Source organism: Thamnophis sirtalis, unplaced genomic scaffold, assembly GCF_051295495.1.
Source record: "Thamnophis sirtalis isolate CommonGarterSnake01/CBP01778 unplaced genomic scaffold, rThaSir2_p1.2 scaffold_4, whole genome shotgun sequence".
Lineage (NCBI taxonomy): Eukaryota > Metazoa > Chordata > Lepidosauria > Squamata > Natricidae > Thamnophis > Thamnophis sirtalis.
In genome coordinates, this window is record NW_028261384.1 from 136,588,030 (window position 1) to 136,607,612 (window position 19,583).

Genomic DNA, 19,583 nt, shown 5'->3' on the forward strand with positions numbered 1-19,583 from the left:
AGAGCTATATTCCAAATTGTTGTTATTGTTGTTGTTGTTGTTATTTAATATTATTATTATCTCTTTTATTCATTAAACATGAAACTCACTCAACTGAACATTTAAAAATGTGTCACAAATACTATTGTCTGGTCCTAATGGTTGATACAAGTTGCTAGGTATCAACTAACTATCTCCTTAAATATATGATGTTCCGAGTAGCGCAGTTTTTTGCAATTCCGCTTGTGTTATTGCAGGAAGCATCAATTTCTGGATTCATTTTATAAAATTCTTGGACATGATTCCAAGTGCCCTGATGACAATGGGTATCACTGTTACATGTTTCATCCATAATCATGTAGTTTTGATGGCCAAGTCATTGTTGTTGTTGTGGTGGTGGTGGTTGTTGTTATTGTATGATTACATTATAGTAGTCAGGAGACCACAATGCTATTGCAGAATAGTGGATAGGTCCTGTTATAGGAAAAGATTGCACACTTTGCAAAGTGCATCACATGGGAGGTGGCTTACTTCAGACCAGAGAGTAAATACAAGCTATTCAGTAATTAATTAAATACACACAGAGACATATACTGAATATATACCTACCACATAAACTTTGCTTAATTGATTTTTCTTAACTGCTGCTTGTTGTTTAATTGAGGTCTCAACAGAATAATGTAGCATTTGGGGAAAAAGATGCAAGACAGCAATCCACCACTGGATGCCAGGATGGAGAAGATCTCCACAGCCACCATATACTTCCCCTTTGTGCTCAGATAGGTAGGGACAAAAGTCAACCAAACACTACAAAACACCAGCATGCTGAAGGTGATGAACTTGGCTTCATTGAAAGCATCTGGCAACTTCCTGGCAAAAAAAGCCACCATAAAACTAATGATGGCTAGAAATCCCAAGTAGCCCAAGACAAGATAAAACATGACAGAAGATCCCACATTACATTCTGCTATTATTTCACTGGTGAGGGAATCCATATCCAAATTTGGGAAAGGAGGAGAGGTTGCCATCCACCAAGAACAAATACTTGCTTGAACAAGGGTGCAGGAAATAACAATGGAACTGGCCAGTTTTCTCCCCAACCATTTCCTCATGTTGGACCCTGGTTTGGTGGCCATGAAAGCTACAACGACGGTAATGGTTTTAGCTAATACGCAAGAAACGGCCACCGCAAAGATGATGCCAAAAGCAGTTTGGCAAAGAAAGCAAGTGGTCTTGTTAGGTTGTCCAAAAAACAGCAAAGGTGAAAGGAAGCACAGGAGAAGGGACAGAAGGAGTGTAAATGTAAGTTCCCGGTTGTTGGCTTTGACAATTGGGGTGTCTTGGTGCTTAACAAAGGTCCTAAGGACAAAAGCTGTAGTTATAAATAGGGTAATCCCAACCAAGGCTAAACTCATCCCTAATGGTTCTTTATGAGACAGAAAGTTTAAAGTCTTGACAAAGCACCGATCTTGCTTCTTGCTTGGATATTGGTCTTTTGGACACGGGGAACAGTCAACCACATCTGGACATTGAAAAAAGAAATTTTTAAAAAATGATCATGTGTGTTCATGGCACGTTTCCATATTCTATTCAATGTAATCCCTGCCTGTTAAACATTGTTGTGTTATCCTAGGTCTTAATGTTGTATGCTAGCAGTATTTAACCAAACCCTTAACAAGTATACAGTTAACTACTATTTGGTGCCTTTAGAGTTTATAGAATATATTCTTCCTTTAAAAAGAAAGTTTGAGGAGGTTCTTGTTGTTATCTGAGCTTGGTTGCAGAGGTTTCATTATCCAAGCTACAATGTCATCTATTGAAAAGGAAGTTTGTCCAAAGAGCTGTAGCTGGAAATGGAGCTTGGGAGCCCAATTTTGATGGCAGAACACTTAGGCCATCAAAGGCATCCCCAATACAAGTAACATCAAGCTGGCCATACCCACCTGCCCCCCCCTCCTGAGATCAAACACAACCCTGATGCAGCTCTTAATGAAATCGAGGTTGACACTCCTGCTATAGACCTGCACTGTTCTGGCCTAGGCTTCCCAAGAGCTTGAAGCAAACTCTTTGTCCTGACAAAAAACCCTTTTATTAATTTACTGTGGATTATTCTCACTCACATCTGACAAAGTCTTTCAAGGGAGGATTTACAGTCACAGACCTTATCTGGCTTGGAGAGCTGCCAGGCCGATATCTGCAGAACTTGGCAAGGAGTCTCAGAGAGTCACAAACCAATGAAGCGAACTCCACTCCCCTTTCGCTCCTCTTTTCTTTCCTCTGGGAGGGGCCATTCATTGTCCACCTGTGGACTTACTCCCAAGTCGACCCCTGTACTTTAGCTGTTCCCTTTGTCTGGCAACTCTGTGTATGTGCACACTTGGAACAGCTCCAGCTGTTCGTCTGCCTCACTGATGTCTGACTCTGAAGGTAGCTGATAATTGGCATGCGGCTCTGGCCCCCTCTCTGCCTCCAACATAAAGCCCTCATCAGAGCCTTCCCCAGACTCCAGGACTGGCCCATGTCCCTCCCCAACCTCCTCACTGTCCAAATCTACTGTCAGCTCTGTTGTAGTGGGCCACAACATATACAAATTATATTTCTTTTGTTGCTTTCCCACCAATGACCCCACTGAAAATCATTATACTGGGAATCAGTTTCTTCTCGCAAATTTTCCTGGCTATCTAACACAAAAATACATTTCAGACATGTTTGCTTGCATTCATGCATGTCATTCATGTTTATTGCAGTACGTTACCTATTTCATGTGAAATCTTCCCTTCAGGGCAGGGAGTACAATCATAGCAGCAGAATTTCTCCCCTTCCTTCTTTTTCTTTTGGTATCCGGGCTGGCAAGGATCACTACACAGAGAAAAGGGCAGAACCTATCCATAAATGTGAAAATAATTTAGGAAAGGAAAAAAAACTGGTTTTCAAAAATAATAATATTGCATAGTAAAAAAAAGTCACAAGGAGTCCAGTAGCATTCATTTTAATTAAAAGCCACAAATTTTAATTAGCCATAACTCACTTTATCAGATGCATAGAATGGCTAAACTGATATAGGCTTTAAATTGGGGTGAGGCAGGGAGAAGGGAAGATAGATTGAACATTCATGTGCAAATTCCATATATGCCAGATTAGCAGTATTTTTTTTGAATTAATCTTTGTGATATGTTAAAGACCCCTTGTGTTTGTTGATACATTCTCAATGATAGATGATATATGAGCCTTCTAAAAGTAAAAGTAGGGACACGGTGGCTTAGTGGCTAAGATACTGAGCTTGTTGATCAGAAAGGTCAGCAGTTTGGCGGTTCGAATTCCTAGCACCGCATAATAGAGTGAGCTCCCATTACTCGTCCTAGCTTCTGCCAATCTAATAGTTCAAAAGCATGTAAAGGTTCCCCTTACACATATGTGCTAGCCGTTCACAACTCTAGGGGGTGGTGCTCATCTCCATGTCAGGCCTGCATTTATATTCCTTTTAGAATTTTGGCCTACCGTGCTTTCTCTTATTTCATTATGCTGTTTCATTAGTATAGTTGATGGAAAGGGGGAATAGACAGGAGTAGGATTGTGGAATGTATTGTTTTCATTCTTTTCTAGAAGCCAAGGTCGTCTTTTTTCTCCGCACTTTTACACCTGATTGGAAGCAGCTGGGTGTGGATGCCAGCGTGGAAGAAGAAGATTGGACCATGTGATGGATTGTGGGTGTGGGGACAAGATCATGAACTTTTAACTGGGTGGAATTCTGATGTCATTTCCAGAATTGGGATTAACACAGATGTGCTAAGATGTCTGCTTTATTAAATTGGATCTTTAAGGTTCGTTTTGCCTTGGACTCTGATTTAATTCTACATGATACTTGGAATGCTGACATTCCATTTCAAAGCCAAAGAGCCAGAGCTCTCCGTGGTCATGTGGCTGGCATGACTAAATGATGAACGCACACAGAATGCTATTATTTTCCTTCCTATTTTTCTACTTGCATTTTTATATGCTTTCAAACTGCTTGGTTGGCAGAAACTGGGACAAGTAATGGGAGCTCACTCCATTTGATGCAGTGCTTGGGATTTGAACCACCGAACTGCCAGCTGTTCTGATCGACAAGCTTAGTGTCTTAACCACTGAGCCACCATGTCCCATCTTCTACCGTCTAGCTAATTTAAGACAAGCATGGGTCTCCTCCTAATTTACCCACTTTACTGTCACCTCATACAATGAAATTAAATGCCATCTTCAGTGTACATCATACATAAGAAAACTATAAAAATAAAACACAAACACACATCCAAATCTTTATTGTCCTGCTTACAGAAACTGCCTCTCTGGTTAACCCTTGTTACATTGTAACAGCTAAAGCAAAGCACCCATTGACATGAGTGACTTTGAGTTGGCTACGCCCACACGGTCACATGACCACTGGTCCATGCCTACCCAGCTGGTCATTAGGGCAGAGAACCAGTTGTTAAATTATTTGAATCCCATTACTTAATTCAATCCAATCCAAACCAAACCAATGTAACTCCTTTAGTGAGTGCACACTATGATGTGGAAAACAAGTTCTTGTCTTCATTTCAAAATATAGCTACCCATACAGTTCCAGTTCCTAAGCTCGAAGAAATGTTTGATCCATCAAATGCTTTTTTCAGATGACGGAATGGCCAATTACAATTGAGAAAACTCACCTGGTTGAAATGACTGTGCCAACTCATCTTATCTTGATAAAAGCTGAAGGTTTGCTCTTCTTTGGAATCTATTCTCCCAACTTTTATTTTCGTGAAGGAGTTATTTGGGAATATCACCATCTTCATTATATCCAGGCCAGTGGCCATCTCCATTCTATCATTAAAAGCCACACTTTCTCCAGCTGAGTTGTTAAAGGAAATGCCTTGAAGGAACCAGTGAAGCTGGTCAGAAAAAGAAAGAACAAATATCACGTGTCACACATAATGCGAAAATTGACACAAGCTACCGTTCTCCTTGATCAATTGCTACGTATTTAATCTTAACCCTGTTTCATTTACTAAAATGTTCCTGATAATAAAGGCATTTCATTAGGTGGAAATTCCCTGCCAAGGTTGAAGGCAATTTCATTTACCAAAAATGTGCTCCTAACAGTGGTGGGATTCAACACACTTAACAACTGGATCACTGAATGAATGAATGAATGAATGAATGAATGAATGAATGAATGAATGAATGAATGAACCTCAACACTATACAATAATACAATAATACAATAATACAATAGCAGAGTTGGAAGGGACCTTGGAGATCTTCTAGTTCAACCCTCTGCCTAGGCAGGAAACCCTATACCATTCCAGACAAATGGTTATCCAACATCTTCTTAAAAACTTCCAATGTTGGGGCATTCACAATTTCTGGAGGGAAGTCAACTGAGCAGCCTTTTGGGGCCTGCTCCACTCCAGCTCTGCTCTCCAGGACAGCGGTTGCTTCTCTTGCTGGGAGAGAGAGAGCATCTCTTATGCAATTTAGCAGCTGTGACTCGGCCCAACCGAAGTGGGTGGCAAGCATGTGGTGGCTCTGGGGCAAGGCCGGAGCCAGGCAATGGCATGACCATTGGTCCTGACCTGTGGAGATGGGTGAGCAGGTGGCATGTTTACCATTGGTGAGCAGAGCAAGCGAGGCATGAAAATTAGCTGGACAGTCTGGACCACATGGCAAAGGGAAGATAATATATAGGGCAGGAATGTGGTGGGGTGGGTGGTTAGGGCTAGCTGGTGATCAATTTTATCAGTTCTCCGAACTGCACAAAATCAAAACAACTGGTTCACCTGAACTAATCTGAACTGGCTGAATCCCTGATTCCTAATAATAAAGTTATTTCATTTTGGAGATATTACCTATCCCCATCCCATTTGTGTCAAAAGCCCCTAACAGGCTTGAAAGAATTAGCTGGTGACATTACCTATTGCCCTGGGGATGCCCAGTTGGGGTCTCCTTTCCTGCTAATGTGCCTACTGAAGTGGTACCTAATTATCAACTTGCAATTACTCGCTTTCAAATTGCTAGGTGGGCAGGAGTTGGAGTGGATGATGGGAGTTCATCCCACCACAAAGGAACACTTTGGTCTTGAATGAGCTTGCAAATCATTAAACCAGTGTCCTAACCACTGAAGCCACTGTGATCCTTATTACCTGCCAAGGTTGAAGATCTTGACGTGCAAGTCTCTTTCTTTTCACCGATGCTCGGCGGAGGGACCTAAATGAAGTCATGGTGTGTAAAGCCTGCGCCAAAAGATAGACAGCATTAAAGATGCTGTAGCTGTGGCCAGTCATCTGCATTTCAAAAACAGAACCCGAAAGCATCTCCAACTTCTCTTCCCCACTGCAAGCTTCATTATGCTCCACTGATCCATTGGAATTTGAAAACGTACAATGGAAGGCTTGTTCCCAAAAGTCTTTTAGAAAACGGTCATCGTGCGCCGAGCAGCATTTCAGGTTCCGAAGATAGTTCTGAAACCCAAGTGGTTCATTTGAAGGGACTTCAAAGGAAATACTGCCTTGGAATAATTCTGAATCCCAGCTGGTGACCAGGCCCATGACTGTGAAGTCAATCTGCGCAGTCACGATCCACAACCTCCCCACCTGTGTGTTTTCCGAATGATCAGACCCTCCCTGAAACATTAATGAACTCAGCCACATCACCGTAAGTGTTTCTCCATAGACAACAAATATTTTGGTTCTGTGGTCCGCGAAAGATCGATAAATGTTGGAGGAGACCTCGCTGATCTCATTGAAAGAAAGCAAACGGCCTTGGCTTGGGATTCTTTGTATGAAGGCAGAACAGATTCCATTCTGGAAAAACAACGGTTCCAAACTTTGCAGGAAATGATCTCCACTCTCGTCTCTCAAAACAATGAGTCCGACCCAAGTCCATCCAAAATGCTTCAGTAATTGGACAATTCCTGTATACTGAGGGGCTTCGTTTGAGACCATGCGATAAAAGGAAGGAAACCATGTTGGGTTGTTATGTTCAGAGGCAAAAGAACCATATGTGAGCTGAAAGGAAAGGCAGATCTATTTGATTGGATTAGATTAACAAAGTTGGAAGGGACCTTGTAGGTCATCTAGTCCAATGCCCCACCCAGGCAGGAGACCGTACACCATTTCTGATAAATGGCAGTCCAATCTCTTCTTGAAAGCTTCCAGTGATGAAGCTCCCACCACTTCTGAAGGCAACTTCTGTTCCACGGGTGGATTGTTCTCACTGTCAGAAAGTTCCTCCTTATTTCTAAGTTAAATCTCTCCTTGGTCAGTTTCCATCCTTTATTCCTTGTCTGGCCTTTAGGTGCTTTGGAAATAGTTTTACCCCCTCCTCTCTGTGGCAGCCCCTCAAATATTGGAACATTGCTGTCATGTCTCCCCTGGTCCTTCTCTTCACTAGACTAGCCATGCCCAGTTCCTGCAACTGTTTTTCATATGTTTTAGTCTCCAGTCCCTAAATCATCCTGGTTTCTCTTCTCTGCTCTTTTTCTAGAGTCTCAACAACTTTTTTAGAGTATGGTGACCAAAACTGGATGCATCAGTCTATATGTGGTCTAACTAGAGTTTAATAGAGTGGTATTAGGACCTCACGTGATCATCTCTCAGTCTTTGTGACTGCCTTTTTAGAACATGAACTCTCAGATCATGATTTGAATGTCTTTTCTTCATTCAAAGTAAACAGTGCAGTCTATGGGGAAATGAAATGATTTATACGAAAAGAGTAACAATAAGGAAATCTGTTCAAATCCATTATTCTGCCTTATTCTGCTGTTTTCTTGTCAAAATCCTTTAAACCACAGCAACCTGACTTCATTTTAAATAGAGTCAAACATTTGTTCTCAGTCAAACCTTTTAGAATAGAAAAAAAAGAAAAGAAAAAAGAAAATAGAATAGAATAGAATAGAATTCTTTATTGGCCAAGTGTGATTGGACACACAAGGAATTTGTCTTTGGTGCATATGCTCTCAGTGTACATAAGGAGAATAAAATGCATTCATCAAAAAATAAAAGATGGAACACTTAGTGATAGTCAAGGTTACTAATAAGCTATCAAATCATATTAGGAAACAAATAAAAACAATATAAATTGAAAGATACAAGCAACGTGGTTCTAGTCATAAATGGGATAGACACTAGGAAGGAAGAGAAGAATAAAAGTAATACAGTCTTAGTAAATTATTTGACAGTGTTATGAGAATTATTTGTTAAGCAGAGTGACGGCATTTGGGGAAAAACTGTCCTTGTGTCTAGTTGATTTGGTGTGCAATGCCCTATAGAGCTGTTTTGAGGGAAGGAGTTGAAACAATTTATGTTCAGGATGCGAGGGGACTGTAGATATTTTCACGGGCCTCTTTTTGACTCCTGCAGCATACAGGTCCTCAATGGAAGGCAGATTGGTAACAACTATTTTTTTCTGCAGTTTTTTTTCTGCACTGTAATATTGTTCTAAAAATGAATTGCATCTACTCCATCTTAATTCATAATCAAATCAGTATATACTTCATAGTGGTGTAAGTTAAGACATCAGATTGCAAACCAGGAGATTGTGAGTTCTTGTCCTTCATTTGGCATGGAGCTAGCTGGGTCACCTTGGACCAGTCACTCTTTCTCAACCCTAAGAAGGAAGCAATGGCAAACCGCTTCTGAAACCTTGGGAAGAAAACTGTAGGGACGTACCTAGGCAACAGTGGTGGGTTTCAAAAAAATTTCGAACCTACTCTGGGTGTGGCCTCCTTTGTGGGAGTGGCTTGCCGGCCATGTGAACTGGTTGGAGTGGCTTGCCGGCCATGTGTGTTCTCTCTCTCTCTGTCTCCTTCCTTTTGTCTCTCTGTCCCTTTTTCCTTTTTTTTCTTTCATCTCTCTCACTTTTTCTTTCTTTCTTTTCTTTTTTTATTTCTTTCTTTCTTCCTTTCTTTCTCTTTCTCTCTGTGTGTGAATCTGTGTGTGTGTGTGAGTGGTGGGTTTCAAAAAAATTTGGAACCTCTTCTGTAGGTGTGGCCTGCTTTCCGGGTCCACTGGTGGAACCTCTTCTAACTGGTTCGGTAGATTTGACGAACCGGTTCTACCAAACTGGTGCGAACTGGTAGGAACCCACCTCTGCTAGGCAATCACCAAGAGTCAAAATATAGGCTTAGAATGGACAAAAAAAATGCCCTTGAAGATCTTACCTGTGGAATTTTATAAAGGGTTAAGATGTCAGACATGTGGAAGGAAATATCAGAGCCAAGTCCACCAATGATGGCCATGAGATTTTTCTGGATGTTGCATGCATAGTTGGGGACAAAACTATGGAATTTGAAGAGTAGGTTCAATGTGGTCCCATAAGTCATCTTCTCATTGTAGTAACTATCATAGATGTGAAACCCGAGGCTGACATTGGGCAAGATCTGAGGGTTCTGGTTAATCTCATTTATTGCAAACGCCAAGCTCAGCACATGTTGATAGTACTTTGTCACTATGCTGAAAGACAGTTAACGTTCAGATTGTACAACCTATATCATTGTTTTGGGTTTTTTTTAATCAGCCTCTGAATCCATTTTACTTACTACAAGTAATCTTAAAAGTTTGAAAAAAAAATCAATACAAGCAAAATGAGTTGTTGGTTAAGATTTGCGAGAAAAGTTGCAAAAATACGCAAAAGAAGAGAAGAGATAGTCCAAAATAGCAATAGCAGTTAGACTTCTATACCACTTCATAGGGCTTTCAGCCCTCTCTAAGCGGTTTACAGGGTTGGCATATTGCTCCCACAATCTGGGTCCTCATTTTACCCACCTTGGAAGGATGGAAAGCTGAGTCAACCCTGAGCCGGTGAGATTTGAACCGCTGAGCTGCAGATAGCAGTCAGCTGAAGTGGCTGCAGTACTGCACCCTAACCACTGCGCCACCTCGGCATAAGACAGGAAATAATAGGAACTTAGGTGAATTCCTGTAAGTTATTAATTCTGGAATCAATGCAGAGAATGTAAATAATAGGGATGTCAGTATTATTTCAAAGAAGTGCTTCAGAAACATTTTATTTTTATTCAAATAAAATTAAACCGTAAGCTCCCCAAAAGAATATAAAAAATATAAACTTTTACAAAAAGGGAGCCAAGCTATTCTCCAAAGTACGTGAGGGTAGGACAAGAAGCAATGGGTGGAAACTAATCAAGGAGAGAAGCAATTTAGAATTAAAGAGAAACTTTCTGACAGTTAGAACAATTAATCGGTGGACAACTTGGCTCCAGAAGTTGTGAATGCTCCAACACTGGAAGTTTTTCTGAAGATGTTGGATAGTCATTTGTCTGAAGTGGTGTAGGGTTTCCTACCTAAGCAGGGGGTTGGACTAGAAGATCTCCAAAATCCCTCTCAACTCTGTTATTCTATTCAAAATTGGAAAGAAGATTGGGTTAGCAAAGCACACTCTCTAATGAAGCTTTAAAGTAGCCACGAGCTGCTGTTACTGGTGCTTTTGTATGGGACTTCCAAAGCAAAGTACAGTAGCTGAAGAAGCTTCTTGGATGAGGAAAAAAAAACATCTTCAAAGAAAAACCAGAAAGACCAGTTGCCTCTTGAAAAAGCACCTATGGGGCAAAGTACTGTAGATAAGCAGTCAGACATACATGCAGAAAGGTAGGGAACTGATCCTTGTTTCTGCCAGAGTCACACAACACTTGACATCACATTGAGATGAATTGGTCAGAAGATAGAACTTGGGCTGAATCCAAAACAGATGGAAGGAAACATGAATGAATCAAGAGGAAGGCTTAATAGCAGTGACTGTGAGAGGGATTTGGAGTCTTAGTGGACAACCAGCTAAATATGAACCAGCAGTGTGCAGCAGCAGCCAAATGTGCTAATGCGATCCTCAGCTGCAGTAACAGAGGGATACAATCAAGATCAAGGGAGGTACTAATACCACTCTATAAAGCCTTAGGAAGACCACACCTAGAATACTGCATCCAGTTTTGGTCACCACACTATAAAAAAAGATGTTGAGACTTTAGAAAAAGTGCAGAGAAGAGCAACCAAGTTGATTAGGGGACTGGAGACTAAAACAAATGATGAACAGTTGCAGGAGTTGGGCATGGCTACACTAGTGAAGAGAAGGACCAGGGGAGACATGATAGCAGTCCTCCAATACTTGAGGGGCTGTCACAGAGAGGAGTGGGTCAAGCTATTTTACAAAGCACACAAGGAATAATGAATGGAAACTGATCAAGAAGAAATTCAACCTGAAAATGAGAATTTTTCTGACAGGGAGAACAATCCACCCATGCAACAGAAGTTACCTTTGGAAGTTGTGGGAAGCTTCATCACTGGAAGCTTTCAAAAAGATATTAGACTACCATCTGTCAGAAATGGTGTAGGGTCTCCTGTCTGGGCGGGGAGTTGGACTAGATGACCTACAAGGTCCCTTTCAACTCTGTAAGGGCGAGACTGGGGAAATTCTATTTGGAAGAATTGGATGAGATACCCAAAAAGAGGGACTTTTAACATATAACACATACAATGGGGTTGCTAACATTTTGTAACATACTGTAAACTGATAGGATGAGAGCCTGTTTGGTGTAGTGGCTAAGGAATCAGGCTAGAAACCAGCAGTCCAAGAGTTCTAGCTCTTCCTGGAGCACAGAGACAGATGAGTGACCTTGGGCTATTTACTGTCCCTCAATCCTAGGAAGAAGAAGGTAAGGACAAACCACTTTGGAAAATACTGCCAAGAAAATTGAATGGACTAATCCAGGTAGTAGCCATTGACATTACAAACAATATGTTGAGCCTTTCGAAAAAGTGCAGAGAAGAGCAACTAAGATGATTAAAGACCTGGAGACAAAAACGTATGAAGAACGTTTGCAGGATTTGGTTTTTGACTAGTCTGGAGAAAGGAAGGACTAGGAGGGACTTGACAGCAGCATTCCAGTATTTGAGGGGCTGCCACAAAGAAAAGGGGGAGTCAAGTTATTTTCCAAAGCACCAAAATGCAAGAAGAAGAAACAATGCATAGAAACTCATCAAGGAGAGAAGCAACCTGTAATTAAGGAGAAACTTCTTAACAGGAAGAACAATCCAGAAGTTGTAGGTACTTCATCACTGGAGGGTTTTTTAAAGAAAATACTGAAATGGTATAGGATCTCCAACTTGAGCAGAGGGCTACACTAGAAGACCTCCAAGGTCCCTTCCAGATCTTCTGATTGATCGATTCATTGATTGAGTCAGGACTGACTTGATGGTACAACCAACCCCACCCACCATCCCCATGATAAAGTATCTGTAACTTGCCTTGCATGGAACTGGTCTCTGCATAGACCCTGACTTCCCCCTCCACGCACAGCTCAAACCAATGTACTTCCTACATCAATTTACCCTGTCCACTGCACCCATGTCAAAAAGGGAGAGGTGAGACATTTAAAGAATGAATCTATATAGCGATGTGGTGACAAGCAAGAATGCTTTGCAAATATAACAAAGATCACACAGAGGTATAGTCAATAATATGAAGTTCCCTTGGCATACATTGTTTTAAGCAATTTCCCTTTTTTCCATTCATATTTTTAATTTCTTTGGCTTGTCCTTTCTTACTCTTGGGGTAGAAAGGAGATATTTTGCATGGCATAGCTTATCACAAAAGGGTTAACCATAATTCCATTCTCGCCAAATGATGAATATATGCATGTTTGTGTCTTTGGATTAAATCATCCAGGAAGAGAAATAAGATTGTCTGATAGATTCAGCAAATGGATTCAAATAAGAGTTACCTTGGGAGTAGTTAGTCCAAACATAGACACTCCAGTTATAATGCCTTAGAAATGTAAGTGGAGAGAACATGAGAGAGGGTAGAACAAGAAGCAATGGATGGGTGAAAACTAATCAAGGAGAGAAGTAACTTAGAACTGAAGACAAATTTCCTGACAGTTAGAACAATTAATCAGTGGAACAACTTGCCTCCAGAAGTTGTGAATGCCCCAACACTGGAAGTCTTTAAGAAGATGTTGGATAGCCATTTGTCTGAAATGGTATAGGGTTTCCGGCCTAGGCAGGGGGTTGGACTAGAAGACCTCCAAGGTCCCTTCCAACTCTGCTATTGCATTATTGTATTATTGTCTAGTGTTGAGGTTAATTCATTCATTCATTCATTCATTCATTCATTCATTCACTCCTACATACATTCATTACATTTGCATATCACCAAAAAGGATGTTGAGACTCTAGAAAGAGTGCAGAGAAGAGCAACAAAGATAATTAGGGGACTGGATGCTGAAACATATAAAGAATGATCTCTAGAATTGCATATGTCTAGTTTAATGAAACCCCTTCATGGATTACTGCCTGTGTAGGGCCACCAAAAATGGACAGGTCATAGCAGAGAGCTCTGACAAATTGTGATCCACTGGAGAAAGAAATGGCAACCCACTCCAGTTCAAATCTCACCGGCTCAGGGTTGACTCAGCCTTCCATCCTTCCGAGGTGGGTAAAATGAGGACCCAGATTGTTGGGGGCAATATGCTGACTCTCTGTAAACCGCTTAGAGAGGCCTGAAAGGCCTATGAAGCGGTATATAAGTCTACTGCTATTATTACTATCTTTGCCATGAAAACCCCATTGACAGCATTGTCCATGGGGTTGTGATGGGTCAGACATGAGTTCGCAAGTAAGAACAACAAGAAAGTTTAATGAAAAGAAGGACTAGGGGAGACATGGTAGCTGTCTTCCAATATCTCAGGGGCTGCCACAAAGAAGAGGGAGTCAAGCTATTCTCCAAAGCATCTGGAGGCAGGACAAGAAGCAATGGGTCGAAACTAATCAAGGAGAGAAGCAAGCTAGAACTAAGGAGAAATTTCCTGACAGTGAGAACAATTAATCAGTGGAACAACTTGCCTCCAGAAGTTGTGAATGCTCCAACACTGGAAGTTTTTAAGAAGATGTTGGACAACCCTTTGTCAGAAGTGGTGTAGAGTTTCCTGCCTAAGCAAGCAGTTGGACTAGAAGACCTCCAAAGGTCCCTTCCAACTCTGTTATTCTATTCTATATCATGAGTAACTCATTTGGGATATGCAACAACTGTTTAGTATTGTTGTAGCAAAGAGATGATTAGGTTGAGAAGGCACTGGGGTTGCCTATGGATAGAGTCTGGAGTGATGTAGGGTTTCCTGCCTAAGCAAGCGGTTGGGCTAGAAGACCTCCAAGGTCCCTTCCAACTTTGTTATTCTATTCTATCTTGCAATTTGAAGAAGACAATAGATAAGCATTTCCCAACCAACTCTTTCCTTTCATAGAAAAGCCATGGGTGAGCCACAGATTACTATCCCTGCAGGAAGGAGGAGGAGGAGGAGAAAATGGAGGGACAGGAAGAGAAAGAGAGGATGTCGTTCAGGCATTCTTTTTAAGCTGAGTAGGTTTCCCCCTACTCAAGTTCAATTCCAAGTATATTTCTTACCAATGCAAGACCTCTTACTAACAAAAGGGACGAATTAAGGGACTACATATTGCAAAGGCTAAATACATCAAGAACTGCTGTGTTTTGCTCATCACAGAAACCTGGCTTCATTCACTCATTCTGGATGCAGATGTTAAGCTGGAAGCCTACACAGCTCACCAGCAGGTGAGAAATAGTGAATCCAGCAGGAGCAAAGGGGGAGGTTTAAGCCTTTAGGTGAACAAAAGCTTGTACACGGAAGATGGCATTTAATTTCATTGTACCATGTGCAATGACAATAAAGTAAAACTAACTAAACTAACTAACTAACTAAACAGAGAATGGAGTTGCACTAAAAATCACAGCTCCAAGAGTTTCTTACATGGGAAATTCGAAGCTCTGGTCCTGTGAAGGTGGTTTTCGGAAGGCGAGTTCGTGAAAAAAGTACCACATCTGAGATGTAATCCCACCTATCAGGAAGTCGCCTGGCTGATAGGATTCGTGAGGGATGGGAAGGGGAGCAGGTGGAGAGCAGTCTCTTACACTGACATTGTTCCCCAGGTAGGATAAAAACAAAAACAAGACTTCTAAGATCATCATCTAGGTGCAGATCAGGTGCTCACATCCGCATCAAGAACCTCATCACTGCCACTGAATCGGATGTAAGCAAAGGGTTCCAGCAACATTTCACAATGAGAAGGGTCACAGCAGGGAGAGGGAAAATAAAATGAAAAAGCTCAGCCACATTTGCTTCTTCTCCCTGGCTAGCCCAGCTATGAATATGCTAGGAGTAATGGGGTTTTTATAACTAGGTTTGAATTTACACACCAGCTGTTTAATCTGCTGAAACTGCCCTTGAGAAGTAGCAATTATTACGATTTGCATAATTGCAGGGAAGACAATCAAAGCTATCCCTATTGGACACACAGCAATAAGACAGCAAAAGATAGGACCCTTGTACAAGGGACTTATTATCACATATGGTGGACCTGCCCGGAAACACAAAAACATTGGACAAAAATTTGGAAATGGGTGCAAGAAATTACAGGAGAAGAGATAAAATACAAACCCGAAATTTTTCTACTGGGAATAATCAAAGGGAAATATACAAAGAAAATTAAGTACATATTAACACATCTGCTAACTGCAGCTAGAATAGCATTTGCCCAATGCTGGAAACAAAATAATACCCCCTCAGATGAATTAGTGATTAAAAAATTTTTTGGATTGTGCAGAGATGGACAAATTAACATTGAAATTAAAAGATAACGAAGAGTCGGAATATTATGAAATTTGGAACAATTGGTACAAATGGCTGCAAAACAAGAATAAAATTAATTAAGCCAAAAACCAATATATATATATATATATATATATATATATATATATATATATATATATATGTATATGTATATGTATATGTATATGTATATGTATATGTATATGTATATGTATATGTATATGTATATGTATATGTATATGTATATGTATATGTATATGTATATGTATATGTATATGTATATGTATATGTATATGTATATGTATATGTATATGTATATGTATATGTATATGTATATGTATATGTATATGTATATGTATATGTATATGTATATGTATATGTATATGTATATGTATATGTATATGTATATGTATATGTATATGTATATGTATATGTATATGTATATATATATATATATATATATATATATATATATATATATATATATATATATATATATATATATATATATGTGTGTGTGTGTGTGTATAAAGGTGTGTAAATATAGAAGTGAAATATATACATGTACAGGTATGATGACTTAACAATGTTGATGTAATGACTGTAAGGTGTTGTAGATAGAAGGGAAAAAATAATTTAAAAAAACTGCTAATAAAAAAAAGACAGAAAAAGATAAAATAATTATTGCCACGTTTATCTTTGTGGCCCAAGTCAAAGAAGAAAGTTTAGGATGACCACATTGATGGCCAATAGGAAAATTGAACAGAATTGGAAGGGACCGTGTAGGTCATCTAGTCCAATCTCCCCCCCCCCGCCCAAGCAGGAGACCCTACACCATTTCTGACAGATGGCAGTCCAGTCTCTTCTTGAGGCATGTGATGCTAGTTTGCCTGCTCGTGATGCATCCTGGATAGCACAATAAGGTGAAGGTTCCCCTCACACATATGTGCTAGTTGTTCTTGACTCTAGAGGGCAGTGTTCATCTCAGTTTCAAAGCCGAAGAGCCAGCACTGTCTGAAGACATCTTCATGGTCATGTGACTGGCATGACTCAATGCCAAAGGGGCACATAATGCTGTTATCTTCCCACCAAAGATGGTTCCTATTTTTCTACTTGCATTTTTTTACGTGCTTTCGAACTGCTAAGTTGGAAGATGCTAGGACAAGTAATGGGAATTCACTCTGTTATGTGGAGCTAGGGATTCGAACCACTGAACTACAGTGTGGACCAAGCGACTAGCAACAAATGGCAGCCAGACTACATTGAAGAATTGGCAGTTAACGACTTTTGGCATCCAGATATCTTTGTAGAATTCTTGGCTCTTTATAGATAAAGAGCCATAAGTCCATGTGTTTGCCATACGCTAAATAAAGAAGATTAGGAAAAATTGAGTTCAGACAGAAGTAGGTAAAATTTATGATAGGACCAGCAGTGGTAGAAGTGGAATTGTATTGAGTTTTTAATGGTTTAGAATTAGCCGGCTGTGAAATCAAATTCTAGTAGATAGGAGTGAAGACACAAATGATCAAAACGTCCATCTTGTCATTCAGAAGAAGGGGTCCATGATTTGGGTCTCCCCCTTGAGTCATGACTCCTGCTAAAAATTCAGGTGGAAGCAATGAATTGGAAGTCATTTTGTCCAGTTCTGATTAATGCACCAATTGTCACCTTTCCTGGAATGGATCGCTACAGTGACTTCAGAAAAGAGGTGAACAGAGTTGGAAGGGACTTTGTATGTCATCTAACCCAACTGTCCCACCCAAGCAGAAGACCCTAGACCCTTTCTGACAAATAACAGCCCAATCTCTCCTTGAAAGCCTCCAGTGATGAAGCTTCCACAACGTCTGAACACAACTTCTATTCCATTGGTCGATTTTTCTCACTGTCAGAAAATGTCTCCTTATTTCTAGGTTGGTTCTCTCCTTGATCAGTTTCTATCCATTCTTCCTCGTCTGGCCTTCGGGTGCCTTGTAAAATAGCTTGACCCCCCCTCCTCTCTTTGGCAGCCCCTCAAATATTGGAATACTGCTATCATGTCTCCCCGGTCCTTCTCTTGTTTGTTTATGTGTTAAATTTATTTCCTGCCTATCTCATCACGGAGCTCTTCTAAGCTGCTTACAATAATGAAAAGGAAAGGGGTACAAATAAAACTGAAGTAAGATAATCAAACAATGAAATGAACAATGGCAAATGAACACAACAAGAACAATACATCTGTAGGAGAAGACCAGGCTGACCCTGAAGGAGGGTCAAACACATCATCAGTCCTGAATCCCTTTGTACGAGAGTGAAATGCTACCAGTTCTGGGGGGGAAAATGCCACTGGTTCCCAGAACCGGTAGTAAAAAATACTTTAAAAAGCTCCGATGATCGCCTGTTCCACAACTGATTATTGGAATATTTTTTTTACTACAGGTTCTCAAGAAATGCAGGGGGAGGGGTCCATTTTTGCTTCCAGCATGCTTCCTTGAGGCCTGCTAGGCCAAAATTGGGGGGTGGAGGGTACTGAGAAGAAAGAAGAAAGAGAGAGACAGAGAGACAGAGAGACAGAGACAGAGTGACAGAGATACAGAGAGAGACAGAGAGAGAGAGACATAGAGAGAGAGACAGAGAAAGGAGGAGGAGGAGGAAGAGGAGGAGGAGGAGGGATGGAGGGAGGAAAATGGAGGGGGAGGAAGGACTACAAACCTGGCACTAGACACAGCTTCAGGGGATAGTCCAGGGCTGGAAGGGACCTGGAGGTCATCTAGTCCAACCCTGCTCCAGCAGGACATTGTTAAAGTGAATTTCTGTCCTTTGATCCTCCAGTTGCATGACTACATAGCCACGCCCACCCAGTCACATGACCCTCACCAAGCCACGCCCACAGAAACGGTAGCAAAAAAAATTAGATTCCTTGGACTGTTAGTAGTTTAGATCAGGGGTCCCCAACCTGGGCACCATGGGCCACTGGTGGTCCATGAGAGATTTGCAGCCAGGCCACAGAAATGGCCAGGAAGTGCATGCATGCCAATGGTGGGATTCTGCCCTAATGACCACCTAGGTAGGTGGTGCTCGGTGGTCATGTGACTGGGTGGGCATGGCCAACTCAACATCACTCAGGTCAACGGGCGCTTTGTCTTAACTGTTACAATGTAATAAAGGTTAACTGGAGAGGCAGTTTCTGTAAGCAGGTCAATAAAGATTAGGCTAGAAACAACACCAGAATGTTTCCTTCCTGCCTTCCTTACAAGATTAGCCCTGTAAAGTGGGGGGGGGGGAATCAAAAGGAGATTTCTTCCAACAACCGATTCTCCTGAATAGCTGCGAACCGGCTGAATCCCACCACTGATGCATGCACACTCACATCCTCACTTGCACGAGCACTAGGCAAACTCACTCATGGGTGCTCCATTTAAGTGAGTGGCAGTCCTCCGTGCATGCCACTCATGCAAATGGAGCTGAGTGTGCACGTACTTGCCAGCTGCTCGTACAGAGCCATCCCCTCTGCCCCAAAGCCAGTCTGCAGGGCCAGAAACTCTGGGGAACTCTGGTTTAGAATCTTGTACAGAGCTTAAGCTTGTACTAATTCTTTATAAGCCACAGTGTCAAGTTCTGAAGGGTTAATGAAAACAGCCAAAAACAGATATGGTTTGAAATGCAGTTTATCTCCTCCGGCACGAACTGACCAACAAAGCACTAAGGCAATGAATAAATTGTCAGAGTAAAATCTGGTGCTTCCCCACCAACTTTTATACTGTATGTGATATTAAGGCTAAACCCCACCCCCACGCAAGCACACACTCATCACCTTGTGAAAACCACCCACCAGTCAGTCATGGAGAGTTATGGAAAGTTCTCAATGTCAGCATTCCAAATAGCATCCAGAAATAAATCAGAGTCCAAGGCAAAGTATTGGTCAAAGTTCCAATTTATTAAGAGAGCCATGTTGGCACATCTGGGAAAACCCGAATCTGAAAGC

General features: G+C 41.1%; 1 protein-coding gene across 1 annotated transcript; it reads right to left on the reverse strand.

The window, feature by feature from the left end:
• Positions 1-602: 602 nt before the first annotated feature.
• Positions 603-14,982, reverse strand: LOC148046830 (vomeronasal type-2 receptor 26-like). Its single transcript, XM_087714996.1, has 5 exons — positions 14,765-14,982; positions 9,155-9,446; positions 4,665-4,886; positions 2,735-2,861; positions 603-1,501 (listed from the first exon to the last, which is right to left on the reverse strand). Exons 1-5 carry the CDS (start codon positions 14,980-14,982, stop codon positions 603-605), a joined length of 1,758 nt encoding a protein of 585 aa, XP_087571122.1.
• Positions 14,983-19,583: the final 4,601 nt, after the last annotated feature.

Excerpts from the sequence above, each read along its gene's own strand:
- LOC148046830 (XM_087714996.1), bottom strand. The coding sequence starts at position 14,982 with ATGATGATCTTAGAAGTCTTGTTTTTGTTTTTATCCTACCTGGGGAAC. Across the intron at positions 2,862-4,664 it reads GGCACAGTCATTTCAACCAG|GTTCTGCCCTTTTCTCTGTG; the intron begins GTGAGTTTTCTC and ends ATTTATGGATAG. Across the intron at positions 1,502-2,734 it reads GAAGATTTCACATGAAATAG|ATGTGGTTGACTGTTCCCCG; the intron begins GTAACGTACTGC and ends TTCAATGTCCAG.